This window comes from Notamacropus eugenii (genome assembly GCF_028372415.1).
Source record: "Notamacropus eugenii isolate mMacEug1 chromosome Y unlocalized genomic scaffold, mMacEug1.pri_v2 SUPER_Y_unloc_7, whole genome shotgun sequence".
Classification (NCBI taxonomy): Eukaryota; Metazoa; Chordata; class Mammalia; order Diprotodontia; family Macropodidae; genus Notamacropus; species Notamacropus eugenii.
Window position 1 is genome coordinate 431856 of NW_027325145.1, and position 25645 is coordinate 457500.

General features: G+C 38.2%; 1 protein-coding gene across 1 annotated transcript in view; it reads right to left on the minus strand.

Annotated features, from left to right (window-relative positions):
- Positions 1 to 2240: 2240 nt before the first annotated feature.
- Positions 2241 to 25645, minus strand: part of LOC140517023 (P2R1A-PPP2R2A-interacting phosphatase regulator 1-like) — a 39009-nt gene continuing 15604 nt past the window's right edge. The window contains exons 2-8 of the mRNA XM_072627871.1: positions 24143 to 24186; positions 23994 to 24048; positions 18372 to 18464; positions 18155 to 18243; positions 13200 to 13264; positions 11338 to 11434; positions 2241 to 2810 (exon numbers count right to left, since the gene is read on the minus strand). Coding sequence (XP_072483972.1) covers positions 2660 to 2810; positions 11338 to 11434; positions 13200 to 13264; positions 18155 to 18243; positions 18372 to 18464; positions 23994 to 24048; positions 24143 to 24186 — 594 coding nt within the window. The 3' untranslated portion in view covers positions 2241 to 2659. The remainder of the gene's footprint in view (positions 2811 to 11337; positions 11435 to 13199; positions 13265 to 18154; positions 18244 to 18371; positions 18465 to 23993; positions 24049 to 24142; positions 24187 to 25645) is intronic.

A 25645-nucleotide genomic window follows, 5' to 3' on the forward strand; every position in this document is an offset into this window, starting at 1 on the left:
GCTATGTAAAATCTCACCTTTCCCATCCCTTTAAGTCCTACAAGACTTTTCCTTTCTTTCTTATAAACTATTTCCCATTTAAACTATCAACAGCTTTTTTGTACACAGTTGTTTTCATGTTGTCTCTTCCATTAGATCGTCAGCTCCCAAAGGTACTACTTTGACCTTTGTTTGGATCCCTGGCTTCTAATTAAAGTTCTTCACAAACTAGCGTCAATCTATCTCTATGGCTTCATTGTACACTTACTATCTCTCCCACACGCTAATGTTCCAGTCAAACTGTCCCTCTCTCTATTTTTCACAAATTATTACCATCTCTTTGCCTTTTCACTAGTCATTTCCTATACCAGGAATTTGCTTTCTTCACTTCAATCTTAAGGTACCATTCCGGAAGCCTCCTTTAAGTCTTAGCTCAAGGGCTGGCTTCTACAGAAAACCTTACTTGAGAACCCTTGCACTTCTAGAGATCTCAATGTGCCAGGCGCTGTGCCAAATAAGCATTAATGATCAGCTTATTATATTATAATAATAAGCAAGTTAAGTGACTTGCCCAAGGTCACACTGCAATAAGTGCCTGAGGTCTGATTAGAACTCAGGAAGAGGAATCTTTTTGACTCCAGGCTCACCCGGTACCCACTGCTTTTAAACGTCGAGCTAGAAAATGACTTGTACATAGTTTATGCTTTATTGAGTTAACTGGATGACTAATTGATATGCTGACTGGTTTTGAAGAATTGCTCTTTTCCCTTCATTTTAAAAAAAATTCATTGTAAGAAGGAACAGCATACCTGTGGTTAAGGAGAGGGAGGGTTATAAAAACAATGATGTCAATACAATTTTTAAGTAAAAACAGCAGTTGCTTTTCATTTTTTCTTTTATTGGAATTTGGGAGGGGGGGGGCGGGAAACACCACCTTGCATGTAAGAGGAAAAGTATAACAAATCTGTAGCACAAACCTGACCTTGCCCCTTTGTAATTTATTTCAGGACGCTTGTAAGAGAGACAATTTAAATAGTCTTTCCAGAAGAGAAAGAAAAGCAAACCTTTGGTAAATCTCACATAACAAGAATACAAAACCTTAGCACAACTAGCTCGTAATATTAAATAACTTTATGGCCTGAATAATGATGTAAAAAAAAATTCTAAGTAAAGGATTCATCTATTAAATATGTCTATAACACAACACCTATGAACCTTACAACAAAAATGCATAGACAACAATGGAGTAGTATAAAGGACACCTTAAGTAAGTCATACATGTGATTTTACATGTGATTTTTAATTCTGACTAGGGAAGAAGTTATCTGAACTTGGAAAACTAGGAAAAACAAATCCTGTTATGATGAAAACTCATATATAAGCTCAGCAAAGTTCTCATCTCAAATCTTCATTGGCACCACCTTCAGTTGTTTGGCTTTTTTATTCTACTGTAATACTTGTGTCAGTATAAAAAGTGCTTGGAAACTGGCTTTTTATTCAAGCTATTCTCTCTGTAGCTGATAAAAAAAAAAAGCCTTACCAACTTCTTAAATAATAAAATACTGGTTTTTAAGAACACAATTTTAATAATTAGCTTTTTACATACATAAAAATTCAAAATTGTTCAAAGCAGATGACTGTTGGAGTGGAACCTGAGTCAATTATTTTTCTCGTTTCTTATTTTCATTTTTACTGTTTGTATCACCTGCCCCCACACCCCCTCCCACCCCCTAAATCAAAAGACACATCCAAGATTTCTGGAGTAAGGGGGAAATATCAGACCAGGACATGGTAATATAGTCATCTGAACTGTCAACAATCACCTTCCAAAAGGCAAATTTCTTTCTTTTCTTTCTTTTTTTTTATTTCTTATCTAGCCTTATCTACAGTAATGAAATAATTATTTAAAATACCCATTAGGTGAAAGTGTACATAATTTTCAAAATCTTTTTGAAAAGGATTAAAGACTGTATTTTATCAGAATCAATTTTCTTCATAAAACTTTAGACTAATAAAAGGAAGGGACAATATTTACAACAAATATTAGCAACTTAAATTAGTAGTTAGTGGTTTAAATAAGTGTATTCATAGCATAAAAACATAAATAAATATTAGGGGCTTCCCTGTAACTGAATATGCTAGTTATTTTAAGAGTCATCAAAAAGCTATATAATAACATTTAGAGTCATGACTTCCACTGTACTGGGAACATCTTCTATCAAGCATTCAATAAATATTTGCCTACAATGAAATGGGCTGAAAAAAATTAGAATACAACAAAGTTCACTTAGCATTGAAACTATGGAAGGTCATGTAATTTTTCTTTGATGGTTTTTGTGAGTTCTTACTGTACAGCAGTGAAGTTTTAATGGGCTTACAGAAGTACTCTGATATATTTTTTTAAAAAACCCATCCGATGGATTTTTAAACCAAACGAGGTATCCATTTCCTTTATTCGTCATAGGTGACTAGAAAGAAAACTTGTGTTCTTAATACTCCGTGCCTGTGTTTTGGAAAACATTGTGAAGTTCTCTGGAAATTAAAAAAAAAAAATACAGCAACAATCCAAAGACACAGAGTATAGCCATGTAGGAAATAACTAAACCTTTGTTTTCAGACTTTCATGTTCACTCCAGGATGATATCTCCTCACTGGAAAAACTAAGTCTCAGATAGGAGGATCACTTAGATATAAGTTCATCTACTGACATAAATGGAGAGCTGGATTCAGAAGGTGGTATGAGAGAATCAGTGGTCGTAGGGACTTTAGCTGGTGAACTGCAAGAAGATTCAGCAGTGGGATTATTTCCATCAAAGGTATCTGAAGACAAACTGGAAGAAATAAATGGCACGGAAGCTGAGATGTGTGAAATGATTTGCCCCACTAAATAATTCAAATATGATGAAAAATATTTAGTGCAATTGTCTTTAAAGGCATTTGGAGTGAAATTAAAAGGAAAACAATTTCAAGACAAACGAGAATTTTTTTCTTCTTGTGTTTGCTTAGCAAAGCTGAACGTCCTTCTGACAATACCCTTTTCTTTTCCCTCAAATAAGTATTTGATCCCTAAGCTGGTACAATTTACACATTTAATCACTTTACGAGGATTTCCCTTTTTTGGTGGGGGGGAGGGGAGGGGGAAGGTAATCATAAGATTTGACAGAAAGAGTTTCCTTTGTTTGCTCCAGTAATTAAGTGGCAGCACCGTGCAGTGGAGTGAATGAATAAAAAAAGTATTTATGAAGTGCATCTACTCTTCCTGAATGCTCTCAGTTCTCTAGGTATTCATGACATTGCTTTCTCCAGATTCTTTTCCCAGATGTTGTCCCACTCCTCAGTACTTTTTACTGGATGTGTCTGTCCTAGGAGCTCTCATCTTTTTATCTCTACGTAATAAAACTGCTTGCTGAACTCATGAATTTCCACAGATTTGATAATCATCTCTAAGCAGATAATTTCTCTAATTAACAAATCTAATCACCTGCATAACCTGTCTGATAGATACATCTGAAATTCAATGGGTCCAAGTCACAATTTTTATCTTTTCCTCCAAACCCTCTCCTTTTCTCAGTTTCCCATGGAAATAACTTCCCATTTCTAACCCAGTTGAAGTGTTGGCATCATCACTTACAATCACTCCCCGTAACCAATCAGTTATAGTCCTGTTACAATTACTCTAGTATGTGCCCCCTTCTCTCCACTCAAATAACCACCAACGCTATAACTTTCTAACTGCCCCAAATTTATCTTTACAAATCCTCCAAAGTGATTTTTGTAATCCATGTCACCTATTCCTCCTCCTCCTCCTCCATAAATTACAACCTTTTTTTTATCAAAATTAAATATAAAGTCTTCTGGCAATTTAAAGCCCTTCACAATATTACCCTTTCTGACCTTCAAGTGAAGTCAGTGATCACTCATTACATGCTTATTATGTGCCAGGTGCTGTGCTAAACACTGGAAATACAAATGCAAGAAAGTGTCCGAACTCCAGGTGTTTACACCCTAATGAGGTGGAGAAAACACATAAAGAGGAGGGGAAAAAAAGGAAAGGAGTTGGAGTAATGATGTTACTCTGTGTAGGTGATGAGGTAAAAAAGAGTGCTCAAGGCATGAATACAAGATGTGAGATATGAGGTAAGATTGACAGGATGTGCAAAATCAGAGGAGTGATCAAAAGAGACCATGCGCTGAAGCCCCCTTCACAAAGCACCCCTTTACCTGATATTCTTATGTTTGTATGTATGACAAAGACAGCTCAGGCCTACCTGGTATTCCAGGCATTCCAGAGTTGTGTTTGACCCTTCTCCCTTCTCCTTTTCCCCTTTTCTCTGTCCCGTCAAACTGTATGTAGAATACAGCTAATCTGCTTTCCTCAGGCCCACCACCTATACTCTGTCTCATACATGGAGTAGAACCCATTAGGGCTGTACTTCATGGGGAGCAGGCCCACTGGGTGTCACCTCAATAAATGTCTTTCTTTAACAGACACCTGTTTCAGTGAATTTCTTTCAGGACACTAGGACTCACCAGTCTTTATTCCACTCTTTCCAGTGGCAACCCAGCATTCCTAGAGTGCCCCCTGAACTTATCGTTAGCCGTCAGTATATAGTGTGGGAGATTCAGAAATGCACTTGCCAAGGAATGAAGACATGGCTCCTCCTTAACACAGAGGTTCTTAGAGAACCAACCCATCAGAAGACTTAGGGGCAAAGGGTCTCTTCAGTGTGTGAAGTACAGGACTGGATTGTATTGTGGAGTGTGATTCCAGGGTGAATTACTTTTGTTGAAACAGTACGAGAGACTGAGGAGTGCTGGCTTGAAATTAATGAAGTCTTTTCACACCTAACGGCTTCCACAAAGTCAATGACACAACTATATTGTCCTTGCTGTTCCTCACGCATGACACTCCAATTCCCAGTTGTGTGCATTTTCACTGGAGGCCTCCTATGCATGGAATGTTTTCCCTTTTAATTTCCAGGTTCCCTCAAGATGCAGCTCAAAATGCATCTTCTTCAAGAGGCTGTTGCTGTTTCCTTCTCTCCCTTCTCCCCTCTGAGGTTTATCTTTGACTTAGATCACAACCACACATCCACTCCTTAAAGGTACAATAGCTGTTTGCATGTTGTTTCCCTGCTGTGAACTCCCTGAGAGCAGGAACCATGTTTTGTCCTTTCTTTGTAGCCTCAGTATTTATTATAATGTCTTGCATATAGTGAATATTTAAAAATGCAAATATAAATGCTTGCTGACTCTCTAAAGCTCACCTACAAAACACCAGGCTACCAGGGAGAAAGTTTAAATTCCAGTGGGAGGAGGATGAAAAAGGGGGAAAAATACAAAATAAGGCTACAAAGGTAGGTTGCAGGTAGCTGGTGAAGGGCTTTAAATGCCAAACCAAATTTATATTTGAAAATGGAAGGAAACTCCTGTCGTTTGGAGAGAGTGATGTGGTCTGGCCTGCCTTTTAGAGAAATCTGTTTGATGCTATGTGAAGGACAGAGGGGAGAAAGGAGAGACTTGAGAAAGGAAAACCAATTAGGAAGCCATCACCCTATTCCCATGCAAATCAACGACACCTCACATTATTCTTCCCTTTAAACATATCCTTTATCTCAACTTTCCCCTTTTTCTTAAAGGCACTACCACCCAATCCTCTAATAATAAAAACTTGCAATTCTATGGTGGCTGCTATAAGCCAGGAATTGTGCTAAGCACTCGACAAACACTACCTCATTTAATCCTCACAACAACTCTGGACGGTAGGTGCTCAAAGTATTACTTCAACTTTCCACTAGGCAAATGGAGGCAGACAAAGATTAAGTGACTTGTCTGACTTGGGAGATGAACTCAGGTTTCCCTGATTCCAGACCTAACACTGTATCTGCTATGACACTTAGCTACTTTTACAACAATGTAAGTTGGTGATAAGAAAGGGAAATCATAAGGTGACACTGTTTACTTTCTTATATTGCAAGATGGTGTCTGTAACTCACGAGACCTTTCTCATTATTAGGGTAGTTAGAAGGGGTGTGTACAGACAGAGGACATAGGTGTGAGGTGAATATAAAGGAATGATATCTAAAAATAAAATTAAGGGGTGAGAGAAGAATGTACTGGGAGAAAGGGAGAGGTAGAATGGGGCAATATCCCACACAAAAGAGGCAAGAAAAAGTCTTTCCAGTGGAGGGTATCACGCTCATTTAAATGGGAAGATCTTTACCATTCGTTAATAGGTCCAACTCACCTGCCTGGGTCACATGAAATCCCAAGCAGGCTGCGATGGGAGAAGGTTGCTGAATGAGTGGAACAGGAAGAGGCAGAGCCAAGGCAGAGCAAGCTAGTGAGAGAGCAATCAGAACTGAACTCTAAAAGCAGGCAGCTGGTTGCAAGTGAGAGAAGGGCTCTTTGTTTAAGGGAAGCATGCTTCTGATTTGCTTAATGGAGCTGGTTTGTGGGAAGCTGCTCTCTACCTTGTTATTGCATAAAGATTTTTGTTACTATGATGGATATGGCTTTCTGGTGTCCAAAAAAAAAATATTTTGGTTCTGCTTTTCGTGAGTAGAACCTGTTGCATTTCACGATTCAGAATTGCACCAGCATATTCACGAGCACGGGAGGCGCTGTGGATATGGTGTAGGTGCCATAGGGGGGAAGAGTGGGAGGTGAGAGTGAGTGAGTGAGGGGAAGGGAATAAGAGAAGGGGAGAGGTGAGAGAAGAGAGGACAGATGGAGGGTAGTTAGAAGCAAAATTATTTTGAGGAGAGACAGGGTGAATGAAGACTGAGAACAGAATTAAAGCGGAGGCGGGCGGGAGTTGCACGGAGGGAGATACAATTAGCCACGTAACTGAAAAAAATTTTAAAACAAGTTTCTCTGATAAAAGCCTCATTTCTCAAGCATATAGAGAACTGAGTCAAACTCATAAAAGAAAGAACCATTCCCCAGTTGATAAATTTTTATATGTACAGGTTTCATATATAGAAAATGTGTGTATATAATGTTTAGACCTATATGTATAAATATGTGTGTTCAGACATGTATATATGTGTTTATGTATGTCTGTATGTGTATATATATCTATATGCAGTTTAGTAGATTTTAAGCCCAGTTCCAACTTGCCTTCCATAATAGCTACACTATTCTATCAACGATACACCTGTAGTAATATACACCACGCACCTACTTTCCAACAAGTCCCTTCAGCATTTGTCATTCTCCTTTTTTGCTACGTTGGCCAACGTGATGGGTGTAAGGTGGCACCTCAGAAATGTTCCAGTGAGTATTTCTCCATTCTTAGCTGCTTTGCTTTAATTCTCCACTTTTAATTCTTAAGGCTGTTACCTTTTTAGTCTTCTTTATTGCTTGTCGTGTGGCAATAATTTTCTAACTGTCCTATGTCTCATATGTAATTCTTCATTTAAGGACTTTCTGCGAGAGAACACTGGGAGAAGGGAGTAGCTAATTCTCTAACTTTCTGGTGATCTGGATTTATAAGAGCAATGCAGGAAGTCTATAAACATAACACACTACATGAATGACAAAAACTGTAAGATAATATGTAATTATCTCATTAAATAAAAAATCCCTTTCTCACAATACAGAATAACCACAGACTCTTCATAAATATGGTGACCATAGCCTTTCTAAAGCCAAGGAAAAGTGTTATTTGAAAGTGAGAAGCAGAAGCTGTTCTACTCAGGTTAGGGTAAAGCAAAGGTGCCCACTGTCATCACTATTACATAAGTGCTAAAGAGACAGAAGAACAAAACAAATTTCAGGGAAGAAGCATAGACAAAGATTATAGAAAGAAAACTTACTTCACTGGTAAAGGACAGCGTTTACTTGATTGAATGGCTTATGTTTAATGCCTAGACTTCAGCGGGAGGAAGATGAAGTCAGAGCACGAGAAATAATTTAGCAGGAGGGCACTGAGTAACAGGACGACTTCACATCCTAATGAAAGTCCAGAATAGATTTATGAGGTGGAAGCCAAGGTGGAAGGACAGGAAATTATTACCCAGAGAGAAATTTAAGGATTCTAGATCATGTAAGTAGAAGACTTGTGGCTTGTTGCTGGGTAGGAAGTGAATGTGCAAATTATGGCAAGAGAGAGGCCACTGCGTTTGAGGGGACATCAGTCTGTATACTGGAATCCCTTAAATATGTAAGCAATGCTTGGGATCAGAGGAAGAATGAGCCAGATGTTGAGTTCACTGAGAAAGGAGGGAAAAACAATGCAGAGCTCAGCACAGAACATCAGTGAAGGTCTGGATAATTACTGTTTATTATTATTTTTTACAAAACTATGAAAAACCCATAAACCTTACATGGCTAGGAAAGAACTCATTCTGTGGAGGATTACTGTTCTTAGAACAATACAAAGCCCCAGCACAAAACAACTCTGAGGCATGGAAATAGATTGTTATTTAGAACAGTGTGGATTGTGGATTTGCACAAATAGTAAACTGTAATCCATTGAGAAGAATGATCCGCATTTCTTTTGCTCTTGATTCATAGTCTTGAAGATCAGATTGGGAGCCAGCCAGACATATTGGAAAGAGCACTGGACTTGATCTCACAATTCAGTTCCACCCCTAAAAACAAGTAAATTTTATGTCCTACGGCAAGTGACTCTCTCTCCATGACCTACTTCCCACCTATAAATGGGGGACAGGATCACAGTATTTGTACTTGCTAATATATTGAGACATCATGAAAAGATTGCCTTTAAAACCTGCACAGAAAATGGGGATTAAATTTTAAAGGCAAGGAAATGTTTCGTAAATATTGTGAACAGTGTGGTGGCAAAATATTTTGGGATTAAAGTATTCATTTGCTTTGCAGGAGATCTGAACTGCTCTCGATCCCTGAACTGTTTCCAGAATACATTTATCTCTGAAGTACCACCTCTCTCACCTATCAGGTTGCCTGTTATAATGAAAGAACAAAAATGATAAATGTTGGAAAAGATGTGAGAAAACTGGGACACTAATGCACTGTTGTGAACTGATCCCACCATTCTGGAGATCTCTTTGGAATTATGCCCAAGGGGCTATAACAATGTGCATAGCTTTGATCCAGCAATACCACATCTAGGTCTGTGTCCCAAGGGCATTTAAACCAAAAAAAGAAAAAAGAAAAAGAAAAAGGAAAAGGAAAAGAAGCTATTTCCAAAAAACTATTTATAGCAGCTCTTTTTATAATGGCTAAGAATTGGAAATTGAGGGGATGTCGATCAACTGGGAAATGAGTGGGCAAGTTGTGGTATGATTATAATGGAATATAATATTATTGTGCTATGAGAAATGACAAGCAGGTTGATTTCAGAAACACCTGGAAACTCTTACATGCACTGATGCAGAGTGAAGTGAGCCGAACCAGGTGAGCATTGTGCACAATAACAGCAATCCTGAATGATGAACACCTGTGAATGACTTAGCTCATCCCAGCTACACAATAATCCAAGTCCAAAGGATTCGTGAGGAAAAATGCTGTCTCTATGCAGAGGAAGAACTGATGGCATCTGAATATAGACCAAAACATGCTATTTTCACTTCCTTTGTTTTGTTTGTTTTGTTCGACGTTTCCCCCCACAAAATGACTACCCTGGAAATATTTTTATATGGTTACACCTGTAGAACATACACCAATTTTCTTACTGTCTCACGGGGCTGCGGGGGGGGGGGGGCGCGGGGGAGGTAGAATTTGAAATTCAAAATGTAACAAGAAATGCTTAAAATCGTTTCTATGTGTAACTGGGAAAAATAAAAAAGAAATTCAGATCTTATTAAAAAAAGAAAACTGGCTATTGCTATCTTGTGTTGTTGACATCATCGAAGTTATCCCAAGTAGCCTTACTCCTTCCCATCTAGAGAATCATTCTGGCTAACAAATAATTGTTTCCTTTCCGTCTAGAGAATCATCCTGACTAACAAATAATTATTTTCTAAAAATCAGGCACATTGGATTAATGGATTTAAAAACATCTCGAAACACGCAATGTGTAAAAACTGTGGTCTTTCCACGTCCACAAAGCAGTGGGTTTTCCTCTCTCTTCATTTGAGACCTGCTTCATCTTATGAGTTTTATCACATTTTGTAACATTTACTTTTGAGTTTTTTGGTTTGTCACTTTCTTTCCATTTACTGTTGCTGCATGTACTCTTTGCTTGACTCTGCTTCACTCTGCATCAGTTCATACAGATCTTTGCATAATTCTTCTTATTCATCTCACATAACTTCTTACATCACAACAGTATTCCATTACATTCGTATTCCACAGTTTGTGTAGCCCTTTCCCAGTTGATGGGAAATGCTGATTTCCAGGTAGTTCTAGCTATCACAAAAAGAGCTGTTGTAATTATTCTGGGGGTGTTTGGGAAATCTTTTCTTATCAGTGGCTTCCTTCATATATAAATCCAGTAAAGGGACCTCCCTTTCAAAGGGTACAAATATTTAAGTCACGTTATTTTCATAATTCCAAATTGCTTTCCAAAACAGCTAGATCATTTCACAACTCCACCAATAATGTATTATTGTGACGCCTATCATTTCACATCCCCACACCCCCAACATCAAATATTGCCATTTCTTGTTGTTTTTGTCAATTTGCAGAGCATGAGGTAAAACCACAAGGTGGGTTTGATTTGCATTTATGTTTTATTATTCATGATTTAGGGCATGATACTAATAAATAAATGACGGGACATGATATAGCATACAATTTTGAGTATGTAAGATGAAAGTGATTGGTTTTTGTTGAAGCAAGTTACAAAGGAGAGTCGAATGGCTATCAAATTAATGATTATTACCAGTATAATTACTGCAGTAGGTGATCTTTTGTCCTTAGAAGGAATTTGCTACACATTTTTTTCTAGTAGTATCTAATAATGTACAATTCACACACGTGGAATTTGTGATTATTGCTAAGATGTGCTTTAGAGGACAGGAGAGATGAGGAATATTTGCTCAATTAAACTAGGAAAGACTTCTACTGAGAATGAAGGAAGAGTGCAGGGGGCGCAGGAGGAAGTTTGAAATAGTTTCCATAGAAAGTGTATCAAACAGATAGGAATAAAAGAAATGTTCTGTAATAGCTGGCAACCATTGTTGTTTTCCAGTAGCACTCAGTTATCCCTATCTGTGAGAGGTGTAAGCATTTGGATGGTGAAGGTAAGTCCCATGCTGGGTTTGTCAAGGGCAAGTGAAATCAAGACTGTACTGAATGTCAGATCTCGTATTCACATATTAGAAATCAGGAGTTGAGCTTTTTCTGAAAAAACTCAAACTAGGATGCTTTCAAAAAATTCTTTTACTGATTAATATCTAATCAATATCAATCAAAGATAGTACTCACCATGCATTTAGCTCTGACAGATGTGTAACATCAGAATAAAGCATGTTGGTTATGCCTTGAAAAGATTTCTTTGGCTGATCTTCTGTTTCCATTTCACCTGTGGGAGAGTAGCAATGAAAAAGTACTCACAATCTGCTTGGTTATGTGTCTATCATTTCCCTCTCTCTTTGTCACTGTAAGTGGAATCACTTCATGAGACCGGGAAAAGCAATGGAAGTAAAAAATTTAAGTGAAGTAAAAACATTAAAAGAAACTAAAATAAATTAGACGAAACTAAGTCACGTCATTCCCAGAGCACTTAAAGCTACAACTGGGCAGAAAATAAGAAACAGATTAAAAGTAGAAAAGTCTTTTAAAACAAATTAAAGTGGATGCATTAATTACATTTAGGCTACAACACCACAGTCTCTGATATATTGTACAAGGAAGGAAATATGGCAATAAAGAAAACAAGGAGGAGAAAATTAGAGCAACTACAGCAAGTATACAAAGAAAGTTTCCTTTTGAAGGTGACCTTTTATTTTTTTAGTCCGTTGAAGGTTTGACTTTCAAGATAGCTGAAAAGGAGTAGGATGCTAACGGTTTAGGAAAGAAACAAACTCTGGCAACTGTTGTAATCAAAAACGGGCAGCAAATCTACACTTACTTTCCCAGATTTATAATACTTTATTTTTAATACTTTTTTTTTGTTAAAATGCTTAAAATATAAACTTGTTGAGGTTAGAGGCTCTTTTGTTTATAGAGGTATCACCGGCGTGTATAGGAAAAGCCATGTACATATAAAAGAGATACAGCTGGAAAGAGGGAGGGAAGGATGGTAGAGGGTTCTCTTGGGACAGAGAAAGAATAGACTGAAGTGTAGGTGACATGATTTGGGGGTGTCAAAAGAGTCTATTCTAGATTTAAATGTAGCAAATCCTTAATGAAAGACTTGTCTCATGCCTTCATAAACATGCTTCTAAATGAAAGGTGTAGAGAATGGAATATGTGAGCTGGGCCCGAGGACATGAGGATGTGAGTTCAATTCTAACATCAGACACTTATCATCCATGGTCACCTTGGGCAAGTCACTTAAGCCCTGCTTGCCTTAGTCTCCTCATCTCTGTAATGGGGATAATAATAGCACCTACCTCCCAGGTTGTGTGCATCAAATACGACATTAATTTTAAAATGCTTACGCATGGTACCTGACACATACAAGTAAGCACCATATAAATGGTAGCTATTATTACTATTATGAATGATGGAGGGTGAAACCTGTGGAGAAGACAGGATGAAATGCGGTCAGTTGTGCATTAGTTGCATTACTGCATTGGCAAGGAGAACAGCCTTTTGACATGAGGCAGAGATTAAAGCAAACACAGCAGCAAGAAAGCATCTCTGTGATGTGATATGAAAAGTAGTGAAGAGGGAGGTATCGTTTTTTTTTTTCCTCCAAAGAAAAACACAGGGTAAGGTTCTCAGCTAAGAATATGGGGAAAGGAAAAGGTATGGGAGGTTTCAGGAGAGATGAAACATTTTGGGAAAGCTGAGGTGGGACAGTCACTTAAAGAAAGGGCCCAGCTGAGGCTAGATAACAAAAATTTGGAGTGTGTAGGAATGAAAAAAGAAGTAGATAGTGAAAGGCTTCACGGCCTGGCACAGCAATATAAGGGACAAAGAACGCAAGAAAACAGTATAGAGATAAAATGGTCAAGATGGGAAAAGGAGAAGAGAATAACAGTGATGGCCAAAGGTCCTGGTAAAGATGAGCAGTGAGAGTTTGGAGTTGCAGAGGGAGAGATGGAATGACAACAGACTGATAAATATGTTCTAAATAAATTTTACAATTCTATTTTGAAATTCGGGTATACACACAGAACCTTTTCTTTTCACTGCTCCAAGAATCCCTGGTCTAATACAGTTGACGGGACTGTGGCTTCTTCTGCTAAAGTTATATGTAACAGTATAATTTCAGTGGTAGATATGTCATTAATAATTAGAAATAACAGTAGTAACAAAAGAATAGAGTTATAAGACAAAGGAAAAGTTATTACAATTCAGAGAAAAGTTTCTAGTTCCAGATCTATCAGCTAATCATAATCATATAATTATGGTTTATGTAGCCCATTTCTCATATTTCACTGCTCCCTTAAAAATGCTTTAAAAAGTTATTTCAAGGTTATGAATCTTGAAACAGAACCTTCCTGTTTTCAAGATGCTTTATACTGTTTAAAATAAACTCTAAGCAAAAGAAGCTAGGTAGTATCTGGCTGAGAAAACAAACTGTGCTGGATTCAATTTTTAATTAGGTAAATGTTACTGAAGCATTACTTGAGTGTATCAGACATTTTATTATTAAATGCTCAACATGCGCTTGTGTTGGAAATCATTAAGGACAACTATGCTAGGTAAGATATTACATCCAGCATCACATCAATGTAGAATTTTTTCTCTACCAATAAAGAGAATGCAAACCCATCCATACTATCTCATCTGTAGTTAAAATGGTAAAATTGTGTTTTTCCTCACTCTCTGGCCTTATTCAATGATTTTTTTCAATTATTATTTATTCCACATGCCCTGTATTTCATTGCTCATAATGGAGAAACTGCTACTATTCTAGGCCTGTCAGTTCCTTAGCTTCCTCAGCTTTCATGAGCCCAAATTTCATTTTACCTTGGCTGTCCAAGGAGACACTCACACTTTAGTTTTACCATTTCTTAAAAGTGGTCCACCTCAGCTTTAAATAAACTAGGAATGGTCCAACCACCGAGAAAAAAAGCACCTGGAATTTTGCCAGACTGTTTAAGTCAGGGTGGGAACCTAACCTGTAGGCTTCCCTTTCCCCCTGAAGGTTCCCTACCCCTAGCCTAAGATTATGAATGGAAATCCAAGGAGGCTAAAGTCACAAAGAGAGGTCCCATTTTGTGGAGTAGCAAAAAAACCTGGAAACAAAATGTAAGTACGCTAATTTGGGAATGACTAGATAAGAAAAACAAATATGAAAGCAAATATGGAAAAGAAAACAAATATGAAGAATTAAGAGAAACTTAGGAGGACTTGGATGAACTGATAGAAGGTGACATAAAGAGAAACATTAAAAAACATATGCATGATGTAAATGGAAAAATTAAAAATGAGTTGTTTTTGTAATGATCAGGAAGCTTTCCTGGGAAGTGGAGCCAAGACAGGCTCTTGATTGTGCTGTTTCCCAAACCCCTCCAAATACCTTTAAAAATGACTCTCGACAAATTCTCCACAAAAAGATGGAGTAAAACATATTTCTAGCCCATGACAACGTAGAACTCTGGCGGGAAACGTCTGCTGTTGCAGCAGAGTGAGAGAGGAGCACAGTCCAGCACAGGCTGGAGCAGCACTTAGGAGTGAATCAATCAGCAGCAGCGGTGGCTATGTCTGGAGCTCTCAGCCCAAAGATGGTAAGAGAGTTGAACAGACTAGGCTAAATGTCAAAAGAGGTCCAAAACATCCGGTGAGGAGAAGAATGCTTTAAAAAGCAGAATTGAAGAAATGGAAAACAAGGTCCAAAAGCTCACTGAGGAAAATAATTCCTTAAAACTTAGAATGGAGCACAAGGAAGCTAATGACTCCAAGAGAAACCAAGAAATTATTAAATAAAAAGATGAAAAAAAAATAGGAGGCAAAGTGAAATAGCTCCTTGGAAAAATAAATGAACTGGAAAATAGATCCAGGAGAGATAATTTATAAATTAGTGGACTACCTGAAAGTTGTGATCAGAATAAGAGCCTAGATATCATCTTTCAGGAAATTATCGGGGGGAAATGCCCTGAAATTCTAGACCCAGAAGAGAAAATAGAAATTGATAGAATTCACTGATCACTCCCTAAAAGAGATCCCCAAATGAAAACTCCCAGGAATGTTATAAATTCCAGAGTTCCCAGGGCAAGGAGAAGCAATCAGAAAGACACAATTTAAGTACGGTGGAGCAACAGTCAGGATAACTTAGTAGTTTCTACATTAAAGGATCAGAGAGCTTGGAATATGATACTCCCAAGGACAAAAGGGTCAGGATTACAACCAAGAATCACCAACCCCACAAAACCGAATGTAATCCTTCAGAGGAAAAGTTGGACATTCAATGAGACAGAGGACTTTCAAGCATTCCAGATGAAAAGATCAAAACTGAATAGAAAAACTGACTTGCAAATACAAGATTCATAAGAAACATAAAAAAGATAAGATTAAACTGTTTGTGTTCCTACACTGCAAGATGATATTTATAACTCATGAGACCTTTCTCATTATTGGGGTTGTTAGAAGGAGTATATATAAACAGAGCGCAAGGGTGTGAGTTGAATATGAAGGGATACCTAAGAAATAAGGGGTGAGAAAGAGGAATGGATTGGAAGAAAGGGACAGGGAGAGGTAGAATGGGGCACATTATCTCACATAACGGAGGCAAGCCAAAGCTTCTACAGTGGAGTGGAAAAGGGCAAAGGTGAGGGGGAGTGAACCTTACTCTCATCAGAACTGGCTCAAAGAGGGAATGATATACACCTTCAACTGGGTGTAGAAATCTATCTTGCCCTACAGGAAAGTAGGAGGGAAAGGGGAAAAGAGAGAAGGGGGGTAGCGGTGATAGCTGGGATGGCAAATTGAGGGAAGGGGTAAGTCAGAAGCAACCCACTTTTAAAGAGGGACAGGGTGAAAGGAGAAAGAGACTGGAATAAATGGGGTGGAGATAGGAAGGTGGGAAATATTATTAGCAAAGGAAACTGTGAAAAAACATTATGAAGCAAGTTTCTTTGATAAGAGTCTCATTTCTTAAACATATAGAGAACTCAGTCAACTTCATAAAAATAAGAGTCATTCCCCAGTTGATAAATGATCAAAAGATATGACCAGTTTTCAGATGAAGTAATCAAAGCTATCTACAGCCACTACTGATTGGAGAAATGCAAACTGAAACAATCCAGAGGATACCTCATCCCTATTAGACTGGCTAATAGGACAGAAAAAGGTAATGACCAATGTTCGAGGGGATGTGTGGAAAATGAGACAGTAATGCACTACTGGTGGAGTTGTGACCTGATTCTGTAGAGCGATTTGGAACTATGCCCAAAGTTCCTATAAACTCTGCCTATAAAACCATGGATACCTTTTGACATAGCAATACCACTGCTAGGTCTGAATGCCAAAAGGGATAAAAGAAAAGGACCTATATGTACAAAAATATTTGTAGCAGCTCTTTTCTGGGTACAAAGAATCATAAATTGAGGGGATGCCCATCAATTCATTAATGGCTGAACAAACTGTGGTATGTGATTATGATGGAATGCTATTGCTTTATAAGAAATGGTGAGCAGGATGCTCTCAGAAAAGCCTGCAAAGACGTATCTGAGCTGATGTAAAATGAAAGGTGCTCTGCTCAAAGTAACAGCAATGCTCTAAGAGGTGATCAGCTGCGAATGGCTTAGCTATTCTCAGCAATGCAATGATTCAGGACAACTCTGAAGGACTTCTGATGAAAAATGTTAACCTTCCCTAGAGAAAGAAGTGATGCTGTCGGAATACAGATTGCAACATACTTCTTTTTGTCTGTGTTTTCTTTGACAACATGACTATTATGGATATGTTTTGCATAACTAGACGTGCATAACCTGCATCGAATTGCTTGCCTTCTTAATGTAAAGGGGTGAAGAGGGAGGAAGGGAGAGAATTTGGAACTCAGCTTTAAAAATGAATGATAAACAATTTTTACGACCAGTGTCTCTGATAAAGGGCTCATTTCTAAAATACCTAGAGAACTGAGTCAAATTTATGAGAATACAAGTCATGACCCAATTGCTAAATGTTCAAAGGATATGAACAGGCAGTTTTCAGATGAAAAAATTAAAGATATCTATAGTCATATGAAAAATACTCTAAATCACCTTTGGTTGGACAAACGTACATCAAGACAACTCTGTGAAGGTCTAACATGACAAAACAGGAAAATGATCAACGTTGGAGAGGATGTGGGAAAATTGGAACACTAATTCATGGTTGGTGGAGTTGTGAACTGATCTAATCCTTTAGGAGACATATTTGGAACTATGCTCAAAGGGCTATGAAACTGTGTACCCTTTGACCCAGCAATATCGCTTCTAGGGCTGCATCCCAAAGACATCATAAAAAAGGGAAAAGGACCCACATGTACAAAAATATTTATAGCAGCTCTTTTTGTGGTAACCAAGAATTGGAAATTGAGGAGATACCCATCAACTGGGGAATGACTGAACAAGTTGTGGTATATGAATGTCATGGAACACTACTGTGTTATGAGAAAGTTGGAAGAAGGAAACAATGTAATAAATAATAGCTGCAAGTGGAATTTTAGGGTATTACTAGTGGATAAATAATTCCTCATATTGTAATAGTAAAAGGCATTCAATGAATATAGTTTATTGAAGTGTGAAGAATACAGCCCCATGATTTCACAATGTAGAAAAAAGTGTTCAAAATACTTATATTTGTAAAAACAAAAACAAAAACAAGAACTACAGAGCCTCCATTGAAGTCCTACAGCAAGTCAAGATTCTTCAAAACTCTGAAAGTAGCACTAAATTTACCACATTGTACCAGGTTCTCAGGTCTTGCATTAGAAAGTTACGCCTGTATTCCAAGCATTAAACCAGTTAATATTGAAAGAGAGGTCTGTCGTTAGTTAGTGGTGTAACAAGTGAACTTTTTTGATCATGACAGCTTGTGATCTGGTATTAAAGCATGAAGGATTTTCAATTTATATTATTGAAGGGAGAGTCCTAACAACTGTGAAATCAAAGAATTTGCAGTTGAGCAGTACATACGTACTTACGTTGTAAATCGTCTTGTTTGGCTAGGAATAGGACTTGGAGGAAATCCACTGCTGCTCACAAAACTTTGTAATGATGGTGAGAAACATTGCTTTAAAAAAGGAAAAGTTTAAGGAAAACAAACAATGTTTTTTTTTTTTAATTTGAAATAAGTCGAAGCAAAAGAAAACTGCCAGAAAGATTCGTAAAGCGGTTCAAATTTCTGCTTTCCTGGCTTACCTTGCCAACTCCCCTGGTGGGTGAAGGTGCTGGGGAAACTGGAACGAAATCAATTAACTTCCGAAAGGATGACTTCTCGGCATCACCACCACTCTATTTTTTTTTTAAAGTTACAAAATTTCAGATAGTCAATTAATTTAGACTCAAGACATTTGAAAGGATTTAATGTAATGCAAAGAGATTTGGAATCAGAAGCCCCATCTATGTAGCCTTTTATAAATCACTTCACTTCCCTGGGTTGTTTTCTCATAAGGGAGTTAGACTAGATGATTCTAAGATCTAGTACGCTCAAAATATGATCCATAGTCGACATTTACTTAGTCTCCAGGAAATCCTTTTCTGTGGGGGGAAGTATTTCTTGGCATTGCGATTCTCATAAGACCTGGTATGTTGAGAACAACAAAACACAATAACCGCAGAAGGAAACCAAAGAATCAGAAATGCTACTGATCTCTTGGAAAAGCCAGGTAACCAAAAGGGCGCTGACCCTTCGGGAAGGTAGCGCTGTTCGCTCTTAACAGTACCATTGCAAGGGTGTTCACATGTGTTTGCGTAAAAGTGTAGGGTAAGGACAGAGATCTACAACAATGTTTGTAACACTGGCTCTAATGAAGAAGAAGACTGAAAAGGAAGGTGCAAAGAAGAAGGAGACCACTACGTTGGAAATGAAAAAAAAGAAATCACTGAGAAGCATGAATTTGGCGTGCGTGCGTGCGTGTGACCGACCTCTCACGGTTTTATAATGCATCTACAATCTGTACCTTTTTGAGGAAGACGGACAAAATAAAGGCAGTAGATGCAGCGAAAGGGGTCACGAGAATATCAAAGCAAAGGCCACGTGTTCCAGAATATGTTGAAAAGCTGCTTCTCATGTGGATCAGTGAGAAGTAGTTAGCAGATGATACCGAACCGAGAACAAAGAGCCAGTGGAAGAACACAGCCAGGAGCTGACGATCAACGAACTGATGGATCTGCATGAGGAGATCAGGGAGCGGTTGCGGAGGATATCTCATCTGAGGAGGAGGTGGAGAATTCGGAGGACTGCCTCATGTCAAGTGAGAGTAGGGAAACTTATCAGATGTGGGGAAAAGTGCAAAATTTTGTTGAAAAACGTCACCCAAGTAAGGCTGTAGCAAGGAGAACCACAAATATTTTTAACTAGAATGCAAAGTCACATTTCTGTGAGTCTGAAAAAATGTCAAAAAGAAGTATCATTAGATAGAGTCCTAGTCAGAAGCGAACGTAAAGAAAAAAAACAACACATTGAGTCAAAACATGAAAGTGATTCGAACAAATGAAAAAAAGTGAAGACAGTAATGTTAGTCTTGCTTTTAGTGAAAGTAGCATAGGAGAGAACACTCCTGACACTGAAATCCCCATTGTTCCCCAATGTCCCCAGTGTTCAATCTCCTTCTAAGCAATATCCCTTCTTCCTCCTCCTCCCTCTCAACTCCCTTATGCCAGCCACAACTCTTTTCAAAGGTAAAGTGCAGGTGAATTTACTTTATTTTTGGTTCGTATTGTGCATTAATCATTGCTATTGTATTTCAGGTGCATGAGGGACAAAACGCTTACTTAAAATCATAAATAATTATGTGTACTTTCTATATATATATACATATATAATTATTTTTACATGAATGTTTTGGGGGATGAGGTACTGATCATGTGACTTCACATTATTTCCTATGGGAAAATTCGCTTTGCAATACGAAAAAATCGCATGATGAACAGAATCTTGGAACAAATTAAATTCGTAAACCGAGGTGCTACTGTACGTGCCTCCTTCTTTTCTCTGAGACAGCTTGCAGCAAGCCCTTATCACCAGGCCTGGTTGATTACAAAACCCTACTACCTGCCCTTTGACCCAGCAATATCGCTACTAGGACTATATCCCCAAGAGATCATAAAAATGGGAAAGGGTCCCACATGTACAAAAATATTTAGAGCAGCACTCTATGTAGTTGCCAAAAACTGGAAGTCAAGGGGATGTCCGTCAATTGGGGAATGGCTGAATAAATTATGGTATATGAATGTAATGGAGTACTATTGTGCCATAAGAAATGATGAACAAGAAGACTTCAGAGAGGCCTGGAAGGACTTATATGACCTGATGCTGAGTGAAAGGAGCAGAACCAGGAGAACTTTATGCACAGCAACGACCACAGTGTGTGAGAGTTTTTTCTGGTAGACTTAGATTTTTGTAATAACACAAGAACTTCTTACAAAAAAAAAAAATCCCAATGGTGGTTCTCAAGGCAAAATGCCTTCCACACTCAGAGAGAGAAATATGGAAGTCACTCACATAATGTAACAGATCATGTTTGTGTATGTGTATGTGTTTGTGTATCATGTTCTGATTTGTTATACGATTTCTTTCATTTAGCTTAGTCTGACTACATAGCATGACTATAGTGAAAATATACTCAATAGGAAAGTATATGTAGAATCTATACACAATTGTATGCAGTCGTGGGGAGGGAAGGGGGGAGTGGGGGGTAGGTGGGGGGGATAAAATCACAATTGTATGGCAGTGATTGTTAAACATTAAAAAATAAAAAAATAAAATAAATTTAAAAAAAATTAAAAAAATAAAATAAAATAAATAAAAAAATAAAAAACCCTACTACCTGGTCTTGCCTTAAGTCCCTCCCCAAATCAATCTATCCTCCACTCACTTGACAGATTGATTTCCCTAAAATGAAGATCTCACCATTATTATGCTCCTATTTAATAAACTTCAAAGGACCCCTATTCCCACCCACCATGATCAAAGATAAGATATCCTAGTTTTCAAAGCCCTTCGTACCTTGGCCCTTTAGCTACCCTTCTAATCTCTTTACATTCTATGTCCCTCCACAAACACTATGATACATTGACATGTTGTTCTTCACAAGATGCTCCATTTTCCAACTCTAGGCATTTTCCCCGGCTGGCACCCATGACTAGAACGCTCTCCTTCTGCATCCCAATCTCCCAGCTTCCCAGACTTCCTTCACTAAATTTCTTCAACTAAATTTCTACCTTTTGTAAGAAGCCTCTCTCAGTCCTCCTTAATCTCAATCCCTTTCCTCTGAGATTTATCTTGAATTTATCGGGTAGAGATCTTTTTGTACCTAGCCTTCTCCACTCCATTAGCTCATGAGATCCTTGAGAAGAGGGGCTGTTGGCCTGTCTTTCCCTATACCATCAGCATTCAGTGCATAGTATATGGATCTTCTTCTTTTCCCTTCAAATATATTCCTTTTCTCCTCCATTCCTACTCATCCTTTAAGATCATCCAAACATCAAAACACATCCTTATTAGACTCCTTCTGATGGAATCCTAAAAAAGCTGCCTCCAGTCCCAACAATTCTAACCTCCTTGTGGAACAGCAGGCATGTCCTGATTTGACCACACAGTCTAGCTTTAACCACATCTCAGGCCCCAGACTCAATATAACCATTGCCCCCAGATCTATTTCACATATTTGAACGGGTACGTCCTTGTACTCAACCACAATCACGTCAACCATCCAAGACAGGACACGATACCTAACTGTCCATCTTGACCAGTCAAGATAACAGCTAGTCAATCAGAAAGCCGTATGAACAGGATGTTTGACCACTAAACCACAGAAGGGACCCTTTCCCCATTACCTAATCCCTTAACAAATTCTTCCTGCCTTTTTAATATTCATAATTTCTGTTATGTAGTTGCATCTGTGCCCTATAAGAAACCCATCTTGCTTTCTCTGAAGTTGCTGGTTCCTCCTGGAACCTAGTCCACTTCTGAGGGGCATCAGTCTTCAATAAATGTCTTGGATCCGAGGTGGTCTGACTCTGAATTCTTTGAGATGGTGTCACCATGACACACCATGAAACCGCAATACTTCTGTGACAGCCAATGATGATAGGGATCTGAAGTGACATGTACCATTTTCCTATATTAGATTTTAAGCAGTATGCCAATGATAGCCCCTCAAGAGCGTTCCTCATATTTATCTTTTCATGTTTCTCTTGACTCCTGGGTTTATATTGAAAAGCTCGGGGGTTTTTTTTGCATCAGGAATACTTAAAAGTACTCTTTTGAAGGTCCATGTGTTCTCCCTCCCTATGTCCTACGTGACTATAATCGATTTTGATGAGTGAATTGTTCATCAGAGTCTGTCTTATTTCTTTCGGAATTTTGTCTTCCAAACTCTCTACTCTTTTAACATATTTTCTAAATGTAATTGCTATCTTGATTGTGGCACCTTGATGCTCAAATTCTTTCTTTCTGCCTGCTTGCACTTTTTCCTTTCTTGTGATATATCTGGATTTTGGCTATAACAACTGTCATAATTCACAATTTGGTTTGTTTTTTTTTTTTCAGAAGGTGCTCAGTGGATTCTTCTATTTTCCTTTTCCTTTTGGGTTCTAGAAATCTGCACAGTTTTTATCATGTATTGAAATAAATGTATCTATTTGCTGAATGTCGAAACCCCTTAAGGGGTAGAGAGTGGGGAAGGAGTCCTTGGCTTTCAGGCAATCCAATGATTTTAAAATTATCTTTCTCCAAATATTTTACCCATCAGTTGTTTCTGACATGAGATACCTTTCATTTTTCTTCTATTCTTCCATGTTTTGGCTTTTCTTTAATATTTCTTGCCACATGAGGTCACTGACTTTTCTTTTGGTTCATTTTATTTTTTTAGGGTTTCTGTTGGCTGACGAAGTATTTTTTGTTTACTTTTTTACTTCTTGTGCCAAGCTGTTGTTTCTATTTCCAATTATTTTTTCCAAAGGTCTCATTTCTTTTCCAAAATTTCCCTCCAGTGCTTTCATACAACATATTAAAACAATTTAGGGTCTGCTTTATCATCTTTGGCTTCATACTTTGCAAGAACTGTGGTTTAGCTTGTGCACAAGTTGTTCTTTGCTTTGTGGCTTTGCTTGTAAGTGCCTTGAAGTAATTTTCTTCTTCTGGGTTTAAGTCTTGAACATTCCTGTCATCATATTTGCCCTAGTGCCCAGATTCAGGCACTGTGTGTTGATGGTATCCTGGTTTGACTCAGTAGCAGCTTTATTTCCTAATGCTAACCTGACTCCCTGCCGTCTTTTGCTTGGATTTTTAGTGATTTAGATTTAGAAGCTTCTATCCTTTAGTTTTTCTAGTCCTTTGTTGGAATAATTGAATGAGGAGAGTGGACTGTACATCTCTTCCTGTTTTGGATGGTCCTCTCTCCTCAACCTATGTGACCCTTTTACAGCACCTAAAATTAGTGGCTATCTTTTCCAAATGGAATCTCTCTGAGATTTCATGGCAATGTTCCGTCCCTCTACACATCTGATCTCTCCTCAGTTTCCTTTGCTTATCATCCATAATGTGTCTTCCCTTCATGCCTCCCACCCCACCCCCCACCCCTGAAACTGCCTGCGATGTTTTTCTCCAAGGCTCTGTCCTGGGCTCCCTTTCCTGAATGGGATATGGAATAAATTAAGGATAAGCACAATGCCTTGATGTAAACTGAAGCTTAGCTGAGACTGGATAATATTAAGTAGAGGTTAAATCAAGAGAAGACTGTATATTAGGCTAAGGAGTTAAGACATAAGGTAATCCAGAAGGTGAATCCACAACAAAACTGGTTTTCAAGACTTTACCAAATTCAGGCTTTCCTCCCAAGACTGACTTATCTGCATTGCGGTTTGCACCTCCCTATAAACACAAGAGATTTGATTGGTGATGTATGTTATTATCTTCTTCATAAAAAAAAAATGCTCATCATAACACTTCAAAGTGCTATACTCGCCTTTCACGTACAGTTTCTCTGTTTATCAAATCCATTGCTTCTTCCTGAAAAAAAATTAATCAAATTTAACCCATTATAGTCTGAAAACATTTTATTTAATTTCAGTAAGTCATAATCTTTATTTCCTGTAGTACAAAGAGGCAAATGCATCATTAAAATCTCTGAACGAATGAAACTTAAAACGTATCATAATTTTATCTGCAAAAGGCATAATAACAAAGATGTAATATATATTTCAACACAAAAAAAATTTGAGAATTCCTCAGGGAGCAGAAATTTCAATGCTAAAATAAAAATAAGTTAACTATTAATGAACAGTTTTTCTACACATTATGCTACGAAATATTAAACATGTTCACAGAGCCCTTTAACTGTGTTTACGCTACAGACTCTTAAGAACCAAGTAATTCTTCGTGTGCTCTTTCTCTCTCTCATACTTATCCATCATTATTAACATACATAAAAGCACTTAATAAGTGCTTTTTCATTCATTCATTCACTCACTCACTCATTCAATTATTCATGCATGCTTCCATCTAAATGCAGGACAGCAACAGCAACCAGCATAGGAAAGCCAAAAGAAATGAAATGTCAATAAATTGTAATCCTTTCCTCAGGATGACAGAGTATATGGAAACTGAACAGGCCAGCCCTCACCTAATTACTTTTTTCTCCTCTAACAGGGATAATAACAATCCCTCAGATATTGGAATGGGCCAGGGAAGCCTAGAGCCTGAGGTTACATGAAACATGTACTAGTTGTGTGAGCCTGGGCAAGTCACTTAACCTGTTTTTAGTCTCCTCAATTCTAAAATGGGGATAATAATAGCATCTGCTCACTGCTGTTGTGACTGGCACGGAGAAGGTACTATAAAAATGCTTATTCTCTTTCCTGCCTCCCCTCCCCAAATATGCTAGGGCAGGGAGACTGAAGTCCAGAGAAGGTTCTAGTGAAGAACTCTGGAACCTGAAGCTGTATTATTCTGTAAAAGAACTTGGGTTTTCCCCTACTGATCAGAAAGGGAAGGCAAAGAACAGGTGTACCTTGGTTCAGGACTTTACAGCACCTCTGCCAAGGCTGTTGTGCTCACGCTAATCCTGGCAGAGGCCACTGACCATACAGTACAGAATAATCTAGTACAGAATAATAACTTACTATGTGCCAGACATTGTGATAAATGCTTTACAATGGTTATGTCACTTGATCCTTGCAGGTATACCTTGGGAGGTAGAAGTGTGTGTGGGAGAAGACAGGTTATGAGGACCTTGGAGGTGAAACAGAAGATTTCATAATTTATCTCAGAGGTGATAAGGAGCCACTGGAGTTTATGCTGGCAAGTGGGAGGAAATGACACGGACAGAAGTATACTCTAGGAAGATCATTTTGACAACTGAGTGGAGGATGCACTTGAGAGAACTGTAGCAGGCAGAACAACCAGCGGGCTCCTGTGAAAGTTCAGGCATAAGAAAATGAGGGCCTGTGTTGAGGTGGTGCAGGTATCA